At 45.2% G+C, this 19,979-nt stretch overlaps 1 protein-coding gene across 6 annotated transcripts in view; it reads left to right on the forward strand.

Moving 5' to 3' along the window:
* The window catches only part of Kif9 (kinesin family member 9), a 66,583-nt gene that overhangs the window by 30,804 nt on the left and 15,800 nt on the right, over positions 1–19,979 (forward strand). For 5 of the 6 annotated variants that reach the window (XM_048794925.1, XM_048794924.1, XM_048794926.1 and 2 more), the window contains 11 exons: positions 1,227–1,304; positions 6,689–6,757; positions 7,228–7,332; positions 8,721–8,776; positions 9,433–9,523; positions 10,700–10,833; positions 13,103–13,297; positions 14,769–14,983; positions 16,987–17,163; positions 17,480–17,595; positions 18,184–18,288. In XM_048794925.1, coding sequence (XP_048650882.1) covers positions 1,227–1,304; positions 6,689–6,757; positions 7,228–7,332; positions 8,721–8,776; positions 9,433–9,523; positions 10,700–10,833; positions 13,103–13,297; positions 14,769–14,983; positions 16,987–17,163; positions 17,480–17,595; positions 18,184–18,288 — 1,341 coding nt within the window. The remainder of the gene's footprint in view (positions 1–1,226; positions 1,305–6,688; positions 6,758–7,227; positions 7,333–8,720; positions 8,777–9,432; positions 9,524–10,699; positions 10,834–13,102; positions 13,298–14,768; positions 14,984–16,986; positions 17,164–17,479; positions 17,596–18,183; positions 18,289–19,979) is intronic. The other variant, XM_048794927.1, reaches the window with a different exon arrangement.

Consider the following 19,979-nt stretch of genomic DNA (forward strand, 5'->3'; position numbering starts at 1 on the left):
CCAGGGATCCCACAAGGCAGGGCTCCCTTCACTTTACAAGGAAGAGGGGAGATCTATCTGAGGTCACACAAGTAGTGAGTGGAAGAGTTCTTAACTACCAGACCCGACAGCCAAGAAAGAATCCTTTCAGTTCTTCCTTGAGGGACCACTTCCTTGAGGCAACCCATCCCCTTTCCAAACCTTCCTTATTTCAAGGCCCCTTTGGCGACAGTCAGCCCAGCATGGGATGAGGCTGGAATCTCCATGTCTGCTTCCTGATGCTTCTGTCTGCTCCTTTCTGCCAAGAAGGAGCACTCCAGCCCTCATCTGACATCGTGCAGTGGGGCATAGCATCTGGGCCATTTCCAAAATACCTGCTCATGTGGCCACCTCATAAGTCTCCTTTCATAATTATCCCTGGCTGGCTGCCCCACCAGAGGGATTCTGGTGGAACCTGGTGGGCTTAAGAGGCATGTGGAGCAGGTTTCTGTTTAGGGTTCACCTTTCACAGTGGTCTCCTTTTGTTCATTTTACAAATATCTCCACCCACTGTTTTCCAAAGACAGAGGCCAACCAGTACACATGCACACACACAGTTTAAACTCTGCTGAATTAGATTTTTGGCTTTACCACTAAGTAGCATCCCTGTAGTGTATAAACTGAGGACCAGGCTGCATTATGTACTCTCTGTCAACTTCCTGCTCTCCCTATTATATTCCTTATCCCACTGAGGGACACTTTTATTTATTTATTTTTATTTTATTTTATTGGTACCAGGGATTGAACTCAGGGGTGCTTAACCACTGAGCCACATCCCCAGCCCTTTTTTATATTTTATTTAGAGATAGGGTCTCACTGAGTTGCTTATTAGCACCTCGCTTTTGCTGAGGCTGGCTTTGAACTCCCGATCCTCCTGCCTCAGAGTTGCTGGCATTACAGGTGTGAGCCACTGTGCCCAGCTAACCCTTTTTATTTTTTTTATATTATTTTTTGATTCTGGGGATTGAACCCAGGCCCTGGTACATGCTAAGCAGGCACTCTCCTGTTGACCCCCAGTCCTACCCCTCAAACACCCTTCCAGCCAAGGTTTCCTGAGGGAAGAGAACCAACACCAGTTGACAAGGTGCCTGAAGAAACAGGAGAGGTCTCTGAGTAAGGCAGCCAGGGCCTCTGAGTAAGGCAGCTTTCTTGGGGTCTCACTTGAGTGGGAAGCCATCTGACATCCATCTGCCTGGTCTGTTTTTCAGTTATCCTCACTGCGATTTGCCAGCAGGATGAAGCTGGTCACCACTGAGCCTGCCATCAACGAAAAGTACAATGCTGAGGTACTAAGGGGCTTGTAGGCACTTGCCACTGTGGGAAGATGTGGGTGGGTTTGCCTCTGTGTGTGTTTCTTTGGCTGAGGCAGGAAACCACACAAGCCTTTAACCAGAAAATGCAAATTAAAATGTTACATCCTCACACTAGCAAAAATTGGAATTTTTCTGATAAGGCAAAATGATTTTTTCTAGACTTTTTTCCCCATTTCTAGTCAGAATGAATTTATACAATCATTTGGGGAGCATTTTGACAACATCTGATAAAGCAAAAACACATTTACTGATAATTTGGCTTTCTTTTAAGATGCCTGCAGAATCGTAGTTTTTGGAGGCAGGGACCCTAAGCTCATGACAAACCAGTTAAACTTTCCAGGTTCTAAATCCTGAAGAAAAGGACAGTCCCATGGCACTGTAGAACTAACTCATGGTTTGAGGTCGTGGTTCTCAAACTTGCCCAGCCATCAGAATCACCTGGCCAGCCTGCTGAACTGTGGGTTCTGGATCCATTCCCAGAGTTTCTGATTTAGTCTGTCTGGGTTGGGACCTGAGGATTTGCATTTCTAATAAGTTCCCAAGTGATGAAGCTTTTGCAGCTGCTGCTCTGGGGGCTATGCTTTGAGAACCACTGGCATAGTAGTTAAGAACTGGACCCCTGGGCTGGACCGTCCTGGAGAAATAATAGAATTCCACTCTCAAAAGAGATCTTGTGAAGAATCAGTAAATGTGTACAAACTTCTTAGCCCAGTGCTGTCATGGAGAAAATGTTCCATAAATATTAGCTAGCACTCTAATATTTGACAGGATCAACAGAGTAACAGTGTCACTTCTAATATATAGTCTAGAGATACTCCCAAGAATGGTGCTCACAGTGCTTATTATTATAATGAAAGGTTAGAAACACCACCAGTACCCTTTATTTTCTTTATTTCTTTTCTTTTTTGGTACCAAGGATTGAACCCGGGGTGCTTTACTACTGTAACTATTGAGCCACATCCCCATCTCTCTTTTTATTTTTTATTTAGAGACAGTGCCTCAGAAAGTTTCTTAGAGCCTCAGAAAGTTGCTGAGGCTGCCCTCAAACTTGCTATCTTCCTGCCTCAGCCTCCCGATTCACTGGGATTATAGGAGTACACCACTGCACCCAGAAATCAGTACCTTTCACAGGAGAGGAACTCAAATGTTATAGAATGAGGAAGCCAGAGCTAGAGTTAGCAGCATGAGTAAACATCACGTGAGAAAACAACTTGAGGATAAAAGTGGATCAAATGCCAGCATGTATTATTTACACTAAGTGTATGTACACTAAGTGTAAAAACATGCAGAATGATGTCAGTTATCATCAATGGATATATGTGTGCAGTAGAAGAGAAGATGCATGGAAATGAAAGACCACCTGAGGCCAAAGGTTCCCCTGGGGTGGTAGGGGAGTAGACATGGAGTGGGGTATGCAGGGGCTTCACATTTATCTGGAAAACAAACAAACTGGAGCCTCTATAGTACCATGCTATCAAAGTTAGATTTGGGGTGGCCACCCAGGTTTCACTGGCATTCTTTCCTGTAGGCTTGACGTTTTCTTTATTTGGTTGCCACCTGCAGCCAGTATTTCTAGGTATTTGTAGCACTTTTTTCAGTATCATGCCTGTTTTCCAGGGGTTGGAATAGCTTCTGCAGAATTTCCTTGGCTGGTAGGGCTGGCTGTGAGTTGGGGGACTGGGTTCCTAATCTACTTCTGCCTCCAGCTTTCTGTAGTAAGCTGCTCAGACTCTGAGCCTCAGAATCTTCTTCTGTGAACATGGAGGTTAGACTGATGCTATCTGGTGACCTTCCTACTCTGTCAGTCTGTGAATCTCCGAGGTGGTGTGAGCCTCAGGCATAAACAGACAACAGAGACAAGCTCAGTATTTCTGCCAAGTGGGAAAAAAAAAAAAACCCTTATGTTGCAGTGTAATCAAAATGGAGAAGGTGTCTGTCCTGAAAGTTACCCAGCAGCCTGGTGTAGGATTGAAGCAGAACTCTGAATTATCCTATTACATTTGAGATAGAAATGCCTAGGCATCAGGGAACTTATATGAGTTTATGCCATTTCCAAGGCATTTTTCTTTTTCTTTTTTTAAATATTTTATTATTTTTTAGTTTTAGGTGGACACAATATCTTTATTTTATTTTTATGTGGTGCTGAGAATCGAACCCAGTTCCTTGCGCATGCCAGGCAAGCGTACTACCACTTGAGCCACATCCCCAGCCCCTCCAAGGCATTTTTCTATCCCCCAAAAAATGTTCCTGGTGTAATAAAGGAGTCGGTCAGCCAGGAAGTGCTGCTAGACCCTGATCTGTGGGGTCTGCTGTTCCACCCCTGTTCCAGGAAGTAGAAAAGGCTATTATGCCTACCAGGTCTTAGAAGAAACATCTCATGAGTTCTCATAGTGTGAGTCAGATGCTGGTGCCTCATGGGAGTAGATGGCTCATTTCCCCATACCATCCTCTGATTGACCCAAGGTGTGCCACACTGAACTGTCATCCAGCTAGAGGTCCCAACAGCTCAGCCAGACTTTCCCTACCTGGGGCATAATGCATTTTCCAGAGCTGGGAAGAGGGCATGGGGATAATTGGGGCTGGCCACCAAGCCTCTCCTCTTGACCACACAGGAAGTCCATGCCTGAAAGAGACCTACATGGGACTTCCTAAGGGACTGGGCCAAAGTTTGGAACTCTGATCACGTACCTTGAGCCCCAGGTTTTGTGCCAGAATTGTCACAGAGCCACCTTAATGCCAGATGTCTGGTGCCCCTTGCTAGGTGAGGGCACAGTGACTGGTGGACTTCAGTACCCAGATGATCTGGCTGGATGAGGACTGTATTAAGAAAGCCAGTGGGGCTGTGAACTGGTCACTAGTCCCAGGATCCAGGTGTCAGGGGCTCCCTCCAGTGGCCATTTTGTGACAACAAAAGAAAACCCTGTTCACAGTGAAGGTTCTCAACATCTTTTATGAAAGGCATTCAGGTAATATCTATCAAATGATGTAAATGACTTAACAATTCTGCCTCTGGTGTCATTTCTCCACTTGAGCCTAAATCTATGAATGGAGTCTTTACTAATGTGCCAGTACTCTTTGAAGCATTTGGGACACAGAGCTGCATGAACCAAAATAACAATCTCTGCCCGAGCTTACTGTGTTAGTCAGCTTTCCATCACTCTAAGAAAATACCTGAGCTGGCTATGATGGTGCACAACTGTTAATACCAGCAACTTGGGAGGCTGAGGTAGGAGGATTGCAAGTTTGAGGGCACCCTCAGCAACTTAGCGAGGATCTAAACAACTTAGCAAAATTCATTCTCAAAATAAAAAATAATAAAGGTCTGCAGATGTAGCTCAGCAGTAGAACACCCCTAGGTTCAATACCCCAGTACCAAAAATAGAAAAAGAAAGAAAGAAAATACCTGAGATAATAAAAAAGAGAAAAGTTTATTTTGGCTTATACTTTTAGAGGTTCCCATCCATGGTCTATTGGCTCCATTGCTTTGGGCCTGGGGTGAAACAGCACATTAGGGTGGGAGGGGCATGATGGAGCATTCTCAAATGTCATGGCCAGGAGGCAGCAGAGAAGGCCAAAGGAGCCAGGATCCTCATATCCCCTCCAACTGCAAGCTCTCAATGACCTGAAGACCTCCTACGAGGCCCTACCTCTTAAAAAGTTCTGCCATTTCCCAATAGCACCACCCTGGGACCAAGCCTTTAACACATGGGCCTTTGGGAGATATTTAAGATCCAAACCATAGCACTTAGAGTCCACTGGAAATAGAAGAAATAGATAATAATCAGCACAATAAATAGGTAAGTTCTAGGACTGGGGAGTGGTGCTCAGTGGTAGAGTACCTGCTTAGCATGTGCAAGACCCTGGATCTGATTCCCAGCATCAAATTAAAAAAATAGAGCTTCATGTCCAATGCAGTAACCCCTACTCATGTGGTATTCCGTAACGTTGAGAAATTCGTTTCTTCAGTCACACTGGCCACATTTCAAGTGTCTAATAGACAACACAGAGAACATTTTCATCATTACTGAAGGTTCTGTTAGACAGCACTGGTTGAGAGTATGTTGGAAGGTAATATGCGCTATGAAAATAGAGTGAGATTTTTCTTAGAGTAAAATTTTTAAAAACAGTGGTGAGAGGGTTGGGGTTGTAGTTCAGTGGTTGAGCGCTTACCTCGCATGTGTGAAGCACTGGGTTCAATCCACAGCACCACATAAAAAAAATAAATAGGGCTAGGATTGTGGCTCAGCGGTACAGCACTCGCCTAGTGCTTTCGGGGCCCTGGGTTTGATCCTCAGCACCACATAAAGATAAGTAAATAAAATAAAAGTATAAAAAAATAAAAAACAAACAAAGATATTGTGTTCATCTACAACTAAAAAATTTTTTTTAAAAAGAGTGGTGTAGAGATGGGTAGGGGACTGCAATTTTTAAAAAGTTGACTGGTACATCTAATTGAGAAGCTTTTGAAGAAAGATTTTAAGGAGGTTTTGGAGTGAATCATGGAAATACATGGGAGAAAAGCATCCCTAGGCAGAGGAGTAGGCATGCACAGGCATGAGTACACCAATTTGGAGAGAATAGAGTGGGCCAGGAGAGAGCAGTAGAAAAGGGATAATGGGGGCAGATTACACAGAGCTGCACAGATCACTGTTATCCTACAGAAATCTATAAGGACACAGAAATATTAGCACAAAGACATTCTTACAGCGGCAAAAAATTAGAAGTGATGGAAGTAATCATTATTAGTATTTTTTGGCGGGAGTGGGTATCAGGGATTGAACTCAGGGGCATTCAACCACTGAGCCATGTCCCCACCCCTAGTTTGTATTTTATTTAGAGACAGGGTCTCACTGAGTTGCTTGGTGCCTTGCAATTGCTGAGGCTTTGAACTTGCAATCCTCCTGCCTCAGCCTCCCGAGCCAACAGGATTATAGGCGTGCGCCACAGAAGTGATCATTACTGGGGAATGGTAACAGGTTCATGCAGTGGTTGGCAAGGCTAAGGATGCATAGCAAGCATCCTGGAGCCGGTGGGCTGCAGTGAAAGGGCTGTTATGCTGGGTGATTAGGAAAAGCCTGGGGCCCTGGGGAGTCAGGGTGTGAGGTGGAACTGTGGCCTGTGTTCTCTCTGTTCTCAGTTTACTCTGTTGGATAAGGCAAAGGCAAGGGGAGCACTAAAGCCTCTCAAACCCTACTCATTCTTGTTGGGAAAGGGTCACCAGCAGGGAAGGAATGGCCTAGAAACTGAGCATAAACCCTGGGGATTGCCAGGATGTCTGGGCACAGAATAAGGAATTGTGTGGAAGAGGGAGAGTGGTTTCTCTGATGGTCTCCCCTTCTTTTATGTTTCCCTGGCAGCGAATGGTCAAGAACCTGGAGAAGGAGCTAGTATTGCTCAAGCAGGAGCTAGCCATCCATGACAGTCTGGTAAGGGGTTGCAGGCAAAGGATGCTAGAGGGCATGGGGCCAGGGGCATACAACATATGGGTCAAGCTCAGGGGAGGTGGGACAGATTAGGTGGTGGGGAAGGGGCAGCAGCAGGGGTTATGAGGGAGAGGGTAGGGTGAGGTCCTGCCTGAGCTGATGTTCATGATCCTGAGGGTCTTCAAAGCAGAGGCAACTTATCCCATTTTGTGGTCTACTGAGATTTAGCCAGTAGAACATTCTGGAGCATCAGGCTTCAAGTCCAGTGGTCTTTCCTTCCCTCATCCCATCCATTACCTTTCTCTATCCCAAGCACTTGGCCCTCTGTGACAGATGGTGAAGCAAATAGGACCAGCTTTGGCATCTAGGGGATGTGCCCAGTCTCCAACTTTGGTTCTCAGAATGACCCCTGCTACTCCTATTTGGGCTCAAGTCCTAGCTATTTAACTACCACATGTTCTTCTTCCTTCAAGGCCAACCGCAACATTGTGACCTATGACCCCATGGATGAAATCCAGATTGCTGAGATCAACTCCCAGGTGCGGAGGTACCTGGAAGGGACACTGGACGAAATTGACGTAAGGAGCCCATTTATAGGACACCATGCTCAGTTGGCTTGGGCCTCCCTGTCCTAGGCACACCTACTATGTGCTCTGCTGGCTTTGGAACCTGACACTAAATGGATGTAGTGGGCTGGGGATGTCATGCTGGACCCCTTCAACCCATCATAGCCTCAGCTTCAGTGTTGAGGGTTTCAAGGCTATGGGGCTCCACAGAGTGTGCTCTTAAACACACAATGTACGGGAGGTGGTCTGTCTCAGGGGTGTAAGCATAGGCCCTGGAGCCAGGCTGCCTGGATGGAATTCCGGCTCAGCTATCTCCTGCCTAAATGACTGTCAGATACTTCAGTGGCTCCATGTGCATAGTGAGGAGGGAAACTGAGCTGTGATTAACTGAGCTGCTGCCCCTCAGGTGCTTGCCAGTGCCTGGTGAAATGAAATTGATAAAGCATGGCAGTAAGACTGGTTGTCTACAAGGAGGACTCCCAGGGCCCATGTTGGAAAGGGCCAAGGAGGAGAAACAGCAGATACACAAGGAAGGGCTCTCGGGGGAAAATACATCCTGTTCTTACAGTGCAGGCCATCAAACCCTCACCAGGGAGCCACATAGGCCCCTACCTTTCCCTGCTCCCCAGCTGTTAGTGTTGGCAGTTTGCAAGAGGCAGGTCTGGGACATCTGAGGGTTGGGCTCTTATGGCTTTCTCAGCAGGGCCATTCTTATATTTTTTTCTTTCTTTATTTGTTTTGTTTTGGTACTGGGTATTGAACCTAGGGATACTTTACCACTGAGCTGCATTCCCAGCCCCTTTTTCATTTTTTATTTTGAAACAGGGTCTCGCTAAGTTGCTGAGGCTGACCTCGACCCTGAGATCTTCCTGCCTCAGCCTGCAGATGTGTACCAGTATGCCTGGCAGGGACATTCTCAAACTAGCTTTTGAACAGGGGTAATGCCATAAGCATTAGTGCCAGGAGGGAAACTAGTGACCTTTCTCCAGCCACAGATGTGCCCACACCTAAATGTTTGTTAATGGGGTCCATCTGAAGATGGCAGGCTGAACCTTTTGGAAACAGGAGAGAGTTGATTAAATTTTATTAAAGTTTCTTTCTTAGAAAATGTTTTCAAGAACCAAAGATCTCTGCTTAGATTTTATAGAGATCTTCACTTAGAAAAAGTGGTTTTTATAGATTTAGCAAATATTTAGTCTTAAAGCTATTAATCAGGTGTTTCTCTGATCTTGAGGAGGGCTTGACTACCACTTTACTGAGAGGCTGTTTGCAGATGACCCATTCTCAAAACAAGATGGTCTGAGTCAGCTAAGGGATCCAGATTTCTCTGCCAACATAACCACAGCTTAGGCCCTTGGTGTACCCATGATCTAACTTCTGCCTTGTTCACTTCCCTCCAGATAATCAACCTCAGACAGATCCAGGAGGTATTCAACCAGTTCCGGATGGTTCTGAGGTGAGGGACTTCTTTATGGCCCCCCCATTCTCATTTCAGGCTACTATTTTCATTTCCTGTGGTCTGGGAACCTGCCTCCAAGAACATCCCCTTCTTTCTCCCATAAGAGGAGACAGAGCAGTGTTTGGGGATGCCCAGGTCCTGGATGGATGTTTATTGAGTTCATTATTTAAACAGGAAGTCTTATGGAGTGCTAGCCCTAAATGTGCCCAAATCAGGGATCATGAATCTTTCTCATACCCAACCTCAGGAGGCATTTATGGTTTATTTGGGTACAGGTATACCCACAGCCTGAGTAGCTCATACTGGCTGATGTCACAGAAGCTGGTCACATGATTCTGAGGGGCCTGTTCAAGATAGAACCTCTGAGTCAGCATGATCCCCGGTCAGGCTTAAAACCTTTATTAAGTGTCATCTTGGAGCAGATGCATTTGGTGCAAAGGGTGGCTTGTTCAGGTTTTGGAGCTGGATAATGCTATGTGAATTGTAGAGAGAAGATGAGCCCTTTTGTCTACTTTGTGCTCTGGCTCATGATGATAGGGGTTACCCTTATCACATACATGGGATTTCATCCAAACAACCTCTAATCCCAGTACTTGGTTCATGCCTGAGCTTACTCAGCATAACCACTATATTCTCTCACTTTCTTTCCCAAGCCAACAGGAACAGGAAGTGGAGGCGGCCTTACGTAGGAAGTACACTCTTATAGACAAGAATGACTTTGCAACAATTTCTGCTGTCCAGAAGGTAAGCACAGTTACCTCTTGCTGAAAGTACTTACCTCCAACTTTCCATCTTCAGTCAAACCTTTACAGAAGCAGCAGGTATAGTGTATTAACCCAGAGCTAGGATTGCCACAGGGAAGTTAACACCAGAATATGCAAGAATAAACCACTTTTGCTTTGAAAATGACTTCTGTAAATTGGAGATAATTTATAGAAGTGGCTAATAATAAACAAGACCAATTCCTTGAATTAGGTTGGCAATAGGTGTTAAGATCCTCAGGAATGAGCTGGGCATGGTGGCACACATCTGTAATCACAGTGACTCAAGAGGCTGAGGCAGACAGATCTCAAATTTGAGACCAGCCTTAGCAACCTAGTGAAACCTGTCTTAAAATAAAATAAAATAAAATCGAAAAAGGACTGGAAATACAGCTCAGTGTTAACGGTGCCCAAGAGTTGTTTCCTAGTATCACCAAAAAAAAAAAAAAAGAAGAAGAAGAAGATCCTCCATTGCCATCTATCCTAGCTGGCGACCTAATGCTGGATTCACAAAATCTGACTATTCCAATAACTTAAGAAAATGATTAAAAAAAAGCACACAAACACACAGAAGTACTTTTCAAAATCCATGACATCTCTCCAACCTTAAGGGTCCTTCAAAATCCATGATGTCTCTCCAACCTTAAGGGTCCATGGAAAGAGAGAAAGCCACTAGAATTCTTTATACTTATCTAGGGGACACACAAGGGAAGGTTCCATGGAACAATCTATCCCCAAAAGGGCAAAGGGGTAGGATAACAAAGGAACAGTGAGTATAACTCAACCCCAGCAGGTGACGCCTACTCTTGGAGCCACACCTTGGTAATGCCCAAGTTACTGCAACCTGGCACCACCTTCCCAGACTGAAGGCAATAATTGTTCAGAACCCTGGTGCATCAGGACTTAAAGGTGTCTGCATCCAGGGCAGCTCCCAACAATCCTCAGGGATGGATTAGTCAGTGCCTTGATATGGAAAGTAAACATTCATCAGGGTGGTCAGGGACAGCCCTGTTGAGAACAGACTGGCATCAGCAGCAGCCAAGTCTTGGTTTATGGGGTGAACATACCCACCCCAAGCCTTGGGCCATATACACTTGTGTTGATGAGGGACCCAAACTTTCAGTCTAACCCAGACCCTTTGGCTCACCTTTCTGTTCAGGCAGGGCTTATTGATGTTAATGGCCACCTAGTAGGTGAGCCTGATGGACAAGGCTTTGGACTTGGAGTTGCCCCTTTCTCTACCAAACCTGGGAAGAAATCCAAGTCCAAGAAGACAGTCAAAGATCCGCCCAGGTGAGTGCTCTTCCTGCTCTTCTTGCTTAGTACCTGGCCTACTTGGTGGGTAAAAGCTGTGTCTTCCCCTACCCTTGTGTCTCAGTTACTGGGTAGTCACAATGGATATTACTGCTGTCAGTGCTAGTATATCCTTGAGGCTCAGGTTGGGACCAGTTTGGAACCAGCCATAATACAAGTGTCACCTCTAACCTTCACAGCAACCCTGAGAGGTAGAAATTAATATCTGTTTTACTAATGAAGAAACTGGGGCTCAAAAGGAGAATTTACTTCCCCATATCATACCATTGTGGAGTAATAAAGTTGAGGAGAGGATCTCAGCCAGCATACAGAGCTCTCTGGTACTTCCTGTGGTCCCCCCATCACCACTTCAACAGAGTACTTCCACTGTAAAAATCACTTAAGTCTCCAGTTCACCTTTCAGGCAAGACTCATTTGTATGTACAAGGTAGGAAAAGTGTTTAGGTCCACTTAATATGCTATGTCCAGGCTGGGCTGTGTAGCAGGAGACAGAGGTGCAGACTTCAGAGTGATGTCTGGCCTCACCTCCCACTCTGGGCTTCTTAGAACCTAGGAATCACCTTGAATAAGAGGTATGAGAACCCATCTATGTCTCTGTTTCCTCATCCTTAAAATGAGAATAATAAATAATAACATCAAAGTCATTGAGGGCATTGTGAAGATAAGTGAGTGAGTATAGTCCATGCACATGGGCCAATGTGGATTGTAGAAAAACGTCACATGTAGGACAGGAGTCATGTAGCAGAGGATGCCAATGACCCTGGTCACTACCTGCCCCTTTAGGAGAAGCAATCATGTCCCAGCTTTCTCTGTTCAGTAATCGGTACAATAACATGCATTAAGATTGATTTTCTAAGCAACACTTGTTACAAGAGGAGGAGGAAATCGTGGAGTGAGCCAGGGCCTGCCCTTGCCAGCAGAGTCCTGCTCAGATGTGCTGCTCCTAAAGGGAAGGCACATGAAGTGCCATCACTTGGAGAGGGAGGATGGCTATTTTTCTGGGAGCTGGTATGGGTACTGATGCAGGTGGGAAGTACAGACCAAGGACTGGTCAGAGCCACAGGGCAGACCTGTCCTGATTTGCCATTGGCCCACAGACAGGCCTGATGGGGTTTCTTCCCAGGGCATAGTGGTTTCTGAGAGCTTGCAGTCCGCCCCACAGGTCTACATGATTTGAAGCCCATGGAGAGTGTGTCAGTCAGCTTTCTGTCACTGGAGCAAAATATCTGAGATAAACACCTTAAACGAGGAGAGACTTATTTTGGCTTAAGGTTTCATTTCATGGTCACTTGGCCCCATTGTTCTGGGCCAGTGGTGAGGCAGAACATCCTGGCAGGGAGCATTGGCAGGACAGAGCTGCTTATATCATGGCTGTTGGGAAGCAAAGAATGAGAGACAGAGGAAGGGCTGGGGATAAATGTAGACCCTGAGAGGATGCCTCCAAGGACCTACTCCCTCCTAAGTTTTTAGCACCTCCCAATAGCTCAGTGAATTGTGAATCCATCAATAGATTAATCCTGTGATGAGGTTAGAGCCCTCAAGATCCAATCACCAGGGCTGGGGATGTGGCTCAAGTGGTAGCGTGCTCGACTGGCATGCGTGTGGCCTGGGTTCGATCCTCAGCACCACACACAAACAAAAGATGTTGTGTCTGCCAAAAACTAAAAAATAAATATATATAAAAAATTTCTCTCTCTCTCTCTCTCTCTCTCTTAAAAAAAAAAAAAAAAAAAGATCCAATGACCTTCTGAAGGCCCCATCTCTGAGCATTGCTTTGAGGTGCTGGGGATTGAACCCAGAGCCTTGTGCATGCCAGACAAACATGAACATTGCTATCTTGGGAACAAAGCCTTCAACACTTGAGCTTTAGGGGGATATTACAGATCTAAACCATAAAAAAGACAACCTGTTCTTCCTAGGTGTGTCCTGCTGGGATTGCTGAGGGATCCTCATTCTGATAAAAGGAGAAAAATGCTCTCCTCCTCTTCCCCGTCTGCATGGCTTAGGGTCATACTGTTTGTCCTTGGGACATAATTAGGATAAGAGCTGGCGTGGCAGAATGCCTGCCTAGCATGCACAAGGTCCTGGGCTCTATCCAATGCCAACACCAAGAAGAAGGAAAAAAAAAAAAGGAGCTGAGTGAGGTGGATGCCTGGTGGAGTGAGGGCTGAGAAAGGTCACACCTCCATGCCCGAGTTACCTTACTGCCCATGACTGAGCCCTGGGGTTTCTTTGCTTCTTCCTCCAGCTCATCAGCAAGAAAGGAAGGTGCTAGCAGCCCTGTGAGTGGCAAGGACCTAGATATGATTTCTACCTCCAAGACCCAGCTAGTCCCATCCTCTAAGGATGGGGATGTCAAAGACGTGCTTTCACGGGATCGGGAAACTTCCAGCATTGAGCCCCTTCCCTCAGACTCCCCGAAGGAAGAATCACGCCCACTCAGGTAATCATCTAAAGGACAACTCCTGGACCAGATAAACTCAAATCAGAATGTGATCCTCAATACATAGTGTCTTCAGATAAAAAAAGAAAAAGAAAAGCCAGATGTGGTGGCACATGCCTGTAATCCCAGAGGCTGTGGAGACTGAGACAGGAGGATCGTGACTTCAAAGCCAGCCTCAGTAAAAGAGAGGTACTAAGCAACTCAGTGAGACCCTGTCTCTAAATAAAATATAAAATACAAAATAAGACTGGGGATGTGGCTCAGTGGTCGAGTGCCCCTGAATCCAATCCCTGGAACCAAAAAAAAGGGGGGTGGAGAGAGAAATAAAATAGGGAATACTGGCCCAGACTAGGAGCAAGTCCAGAAAGAAGAAATTTAGGCTGGACACAGTGGTGCACAACTGTAATTCCAGTGACTTGGGAGGGTGAGGCAGGAGGATCATAACTTTGAGGCTAGACTCAGCAACTTAGCAAGTCCCTAAGTAACTTGGTGAGACCTTGTCTCTATAAAAAAAAGGGCTAGAGGTGTAACTCAGTGGTAAAGCACCCCTGGGTTAAATCCCCAGGACCAAAAAAGAAAGAAAGATTCAGCCTCAGGAGTCATCCAAGATACACAATTAAATCATTTCAGACTCTCCATGTAGCAATTATTTAAATAAAGTTAAATATCTTTTACATAAGTAATGCATTCAAAATATACTAAATGTCAAGGTATAAGAGTATAACTTCTTCCTTTTCCTTCATTCATCTCCCTGGTGAGTCAGTAATTGAGTTTTTAGGAATCTCTTCTAAGGAATAATTATCTCTTCTAGATAATATTCATGCAAATAAAGTTTATCGCATTATTAATTTAAAAAGCAAAAATAAAATGTGTTTGAAACACCTGCAGTAGGCCACATTAGGGAGAAGACATTAAATTATTTCTGTCTTTGGAGTGTTCAAGGATGTGCATGAAGAACTTTTTTCTCAGCCTATGCCCATTTCCAAACATTCCAAGAACTTGAAGAATTAGTAAATAACCATACACTGAGCACTCTCTTAATTCTACAGTTAGCATCTATATACTTATTTCATCTTAAAACTAGAATTCTCAAAGAGTGTTTAATAGTATAAAAGATGCTTTGGTGAAAAAGATATAAAATTATATATACTGCATTGGCCTCAGCCATTTCAAAATATATAAAAGAAATCCCAAGAGACATATTGAGGTGTGGTTGCTAATAGGTAGTAAGTGGTTGTGTTGTCTGTTTCTTATCCTTAATTTCTGTGATAGGCATGCACCCTTGTGTGCTGAGTAAAACAGAAATTAGGGAATGATTGCTACATAGTTTGGCTCCCATCTGGGGAAGGTGGTACCTAGAACTTTTGCCTCCTGCCTACAGAAGCCACAGGGAATAAATATGGAGTGCCTGGTACTTCTTAGGTAGCTGCCCAATTTCTTACTTCTCCCTGGCCTCCCCCTTTGACCCTAGGCCTACCACCCCACCCTCCAAGCTGATGGCCTTTGAGGACTTTAAGAATGAGCGAGGAAGTGAGATCAACCGCATCTTCAAAGAAAACAAGTCCATCTTGAATGAGCGGAGGAAAAGGGCCAGCGAGACCACACAGCGCATCAATGTCATCAAGCGGGAGATTGACGTGACCAAGGAAGCGCTAAACTTCCAGAAGTCACTAAGGGAGAAGCAAGGTAAATGTGATGGGAAAGATGGCAGGGAAAATGGCTGTGGGGTCTTAGAGTTATCCCATGTCAAATGGGGCAACCTTGGGCACTAAAGGACAGATTGGGGAGGGATAGCAGAGGGCACTGGGATGGAGCCTTCACTCTTGGGTCATATGGCTTGGCTCTGGTCAGTTCCTTAGGGACCACAGAGTCTTTCCCTGTTGGCCAGTCTCTATCTGTCCCCATTACTGCATTATCTCAGGCAGATGGTAGGCCTTCCATCTGAAAAATGCTGCTGTCCATGAAGAATCTGGCCCTTGGTCCTGCAAAGGTGTCCTCAGGATATAGGTAGCTGGTGACCCCTTACAAGGTCCTTGGGTCTTGCTGGGGTCTCTTCACTGTCCTGGGGAGTCAGATTGCATCAAGGATGCTGGTAGGGACTATAGAAAACTGAGGAGGGAAATGAGAATGTGAATGCCAGAGGGCCAAGGAACTCACTGTCAGGAAAACCGTTCCCTATGCTGAACCCCTGACATCTGTGCTGGTTTGGCAGTCTTGTTTCCTAGGGCAGATGACATGTTGCCCAAAAATCAGACGGTAGAAACCTCTGCATGGAGACAGTGCTTACCTGGTTGCCCTGACTCAGTGCCCTTGTCCCTGCCTACATCCTCACTGTGGCCAAGCTTGATTATGCAGAAGACTCATCTGCAAGCGACTATCAAGTGTGGATCCCCAGGCCCCCAGCCAGTGTTTCTGTACAGGAGATATAGAGCAGGGTCCAAACCCTGCATGTTAAAGAGTGACCACCCTGACTCTGAGAAGGGGTTCAGAGACCACCATTACTCACTTTCCTGGCTCCATCTCTTCATCTTCTTCCAGCTAAATTACAAACTGGTTTCACACCAGTTTTCGTGAGTGATCTCTTAATGTCACATGATTTATTCCTGCAGGCTAGATGAGTCATCTCACCATCAGGGAGTACACTTTACTTATTTATTTCTCAGAGAATAACTTTATTTTCAAAGTCTTGGAGCCAGTCCACTCATATCCCACAGACCAACCATGACATGCTATTCCAAAGGGCAGAGCCCTCCAAACACCTGGGAATCTGAAGGAATAGTGATGGTGACTCCAAACACTCCCTCACATAGAACCTCAGGAAGAGAACATGATGAAGGTCCTACAGGACCAGCAAACATTTCTTTGTTCCCTCTGCTTATACCTTTGAACATACAGCTCCTTATCATGTATTTGCACATTTAAAGTAAAATGCCTGCATGCTATACTGACAAATCATTTACTCCTAAGTGTACTTTTAAAAAAAATTTTTTACTTATTTGCTTTTAATTATAGGTGGACACAATACCTTTATTTTATTTTTATATGGTGCTGAGGATCGAACCCAGTGCCCCACACATGCTAGGCGAGCACTCAACCTCTGAGCCACAACTCCAGCCCCTCCTAAGTGTACTTTAAAATGGACATTTCAAAGGCTGAAATGAAGAAGAAATAAACAATATTTTAAAATATCTTTTGGGGCTGGGGTGGTAGCTCAGTGGTAGAGCACTTGCTTAGCATATGTGAGGCACTGGGTTTAATTCTCAGCACTGCATATAAATAAATAAAATAAAGGTCCATTGGCAACTAAAGATATATATTTTTTTAAATCTTTAAAATTTTTGTATCAAAAAAAAAGTTTTTTTTCTCTTTCTTCCCCAAAGCAGTTTTACATCCGTTGTTATTAATAAGGAACCTTGTCCAAATGCCTTATGGTACTAGCCAGTGATGAAAGTTCACATACATCATTTGCAAGAAAAATAAGTATTTGGTTAATAGAAGAACTACTGAATATTTTTGGCCGATGAAGTTTAAATAAGCATGGTGCATGGGCCATCTCCTCTGCCCACCCCTTCCTTTCATCCTAAAATGATTTGCCAGCGTTTTTCCTTCTTTCTTGGATACCTGCCCCCACCCCCCCGCCAATGCCAGGTGGATGCCCTCTCATTCCCTGACCTACTCCATCCCTGCAGGTGAGTATGAGAACAAGGGGCTGATGATCATTGATGAAGAGGAATTCTTGCTGATCCTGAAGCTCAAAGACCTCAAGAAGCAGTATCAAAGCGAATACCAGGATCTGCGTGACCTCAGGGCTGAGATTCAGTACTGCCAGCACCTGGTGGACCAGTGTCGCCACCGCCTGCTCATGGGTGCGCAACTTAGAAGGGTTAGGTAACTGCTCAAGGTTGGGAGGCTCAGTGTAAGGTCCCAACCCAAGTTCTGAAAATCAGAAGATCTCAGAGCTGCTTGCTGACCCAGGCAAGGCTGGGAGGGGCTTCAGGCATGTGGTTCCCAGGTCCTTGAGGGCTAGAGATGGAGATGAAGACAGGGTGAGACCCTGGAGCAGGAAGTGTATGAAACTGAGTCTGCATTGAGAACAAAATACCTTGGTGCATGCAGCCTTTACCTGCTTCCTCGGGGGCTCCCACACCTCACCTCAAAGTGCTATCTTCCACCTCCTCACAGAATTTGATATCTGGTACAATGAGTCCTTTGTCATCCCTGAGGATATGCAGGTAGCACTGAAGCTGGGCAGCAGTATCCGGCCAGGCATGGTGCCTGTCAGCAGGATTGTGTCTCTGGTGAGTACACAGCGTAGGGGCATGGTATGGCAATGACTGAACTGGGGAATGGCAGTGTCTGTACTCTCTGTGAATGTCAGTGTCTGTACTCTCTGTGAATGTCAGTATGCAGGGCTCTATAGCTTCTTTCATGGCTGTCCCAGACAGGAGGCAGAGAGGTCTCTTCTCAGTTATTGAGGGATGGGGACAGAAAGAAACACCATTGTTTTTTTTTTTATTTTTTAAATTTTTTATTTAAAAATATTTTTATAGTTGTAGATGGACAGAATATATTTGTTTTGTTTATTTATTTTTTTATGTGGTGCTAAGGATCAAACCCAGTGCCTCACGCATGCTAGGCATGTGCTCTGCTACTGAGCTCCAGCTCCAGCCCAGAAACACCATTCTTATTACTGCCCTCTGGGGCGACTCATCCTGCCCAGGTGGCAGTTACAGGGGGTCTGTGAGGATGCTACAGGATTGTGAGATTCCTGGGTGGGGCTTTCAAACCCAGAAAGGGGACTCTCTTGATACCTACCACAGGCCCTGCCAGGGATGATTCTGACAATGCCAGGCTGAAGGAACTCTACTATATTGGGCCTCCTCCAGGGAGAAGATGACCAGGACAAATTTGCTCAGCTTCAGCAGACAGTGCTACCTGAGGGACCTGATGCCATCTCCTTCTACAATGCCAAAATCAAGACAGAACAGAAGGTAACTTGTCTGTAGGAAGGGTGGGGGGTCTTCAGGGACCTCATTACTAGGGCACCCAAAATCACACTTCCTACTTTAGAGCTTCAGGGGAGGAATGGTGCCTACCCAGAGAGATCAGAGTTGCTCTCAGTCAAGAGTGTCTTCTGAAGCTGAAGACAGGGACAGGGCTAGACCATAGAAGGGTCCCACAGACCATTGCCAGGCCTGTACATGGCTGAGCCATCCTGTGGGTGGTTCACAACTGAAGACAAGATCCAGGGATCCCCTGAGGCCACTCCCCTGAAGACCTCTCCAAGGGCAGGCCACTCTGTGCAAGTGGCAGAGGACAGAAGATCACACTCAGCCAATGCACAGATAGACATGGTCTCAGCCTTAGGTTGGGCCTGTGACTCTTCTTCCTGAGCAGGTTGGGCTGGAGCAGAGGATCTCCACTCTTCCAAGGCCCAGCCTCAAGCCAGAATGCCATGTACCCTTCTATGTCCAGAGGCAATTTGTATACATTGTGGCAGATGCACATGGGATCCCTACCCAAATGAGCACATTCTTTATATTTTTACAAACCAGGAGGCTGATCACTTGAGCCCAGGGATTCAAGGTCTGTATGGTCAACATAGCAAGACCCTGTCAAAAACAACAACAACAACAAAAAAAAAACCACAATATTTTTTATAGTTATTTATTTACGTTTTAATAGGTGATTGATTTGGGTGTTTTAAACTTTAAAAAAGCATAGGTGGGGGGTTGAGATTGTGGCTCAGTGGTAGAGCACTTGCCTCTCACACGTGAGCACTGGATTCAATTCTCAGCACCACATAAAAATAAATAAATAAGATAAAGATATTGTGTCTGTCTACAACTAAAAAAAAAAAAAAAGTATGGGTTGGAGGAGCCGGGCGCAGAGGCACATGCCTGTAATCCCAGCATTTTGGGAGACTGAGACAGGAAGATCAAGAGGTCAAAGCCGGTCTCAGCAAAAATGAGGCTCTAAGCAACTCAGTGAGACCCTGTCTCTAAATAAAATACAAAATGGGGCTGGGGATGTGGCTCAGTGGGTACGCACTCCTGAGTTCAATCCCCAGTACCGAAAATGAAAAACAAGCATGGGGGTGCAGCTCAGTGGTAGAACACTTGCCTGGAAGTGCAAGGATGTGGGTTCAATTCCTAGCCCTGCAAAAAAAAAAATAATAATAGTAATAATTTTTAGCTGGATGTAGTGGTACATGCCAGCTACTTGGGAGACTGAGGAAGGAGGATCCCAAGTTTCGGGCCACCTTGGTAACTTAGTGAGACCCTGTCTCAAAATAAAAATAAATGTGAATGAGTGGTTAAGCACCCCTGGGTTTAATCCCCAATACTTCAAAAATTAAAAAATTTAAAAAAATAAAAAATAATAATTAAAATAAAATAAAAGCAGAAAGGGCCTGGAGTAGCTCAGTGGTAGGGCATTTGCCTAACATGCATGAATTCAATCCCCAGTACTGGAAAACGAACAAACAAAAACATGAAAATACAAGCACATCTTTTAAACTCCCATTGACTCTCTGACAGGAGAAACTTGCTTTTCCTATTTAGCAATACAAAAAAAAGATCATTCCAGGTCAACCTATGAGGATGTATCAAATATTTTCTTTTAGTACTGGGATTTAACCCATGGGCATTCTACCATTGAGCTACATCTCCAATCCTTTTTA

This window comes from Marmota marmota, unplaced genomic scaffold, assembly GCF_001458135.2.
Source record: "Marmota marmota marmota unplaced genomic scaffold, marMar, whole genome shotgun sequence".
NCBI classification, from domain to species: domain Eukaryota; kingdom Metazoa; phylum Chordata; class Mammalia; order Rodentia; family Sciuridae; genus Marmota; species Marmota marmota.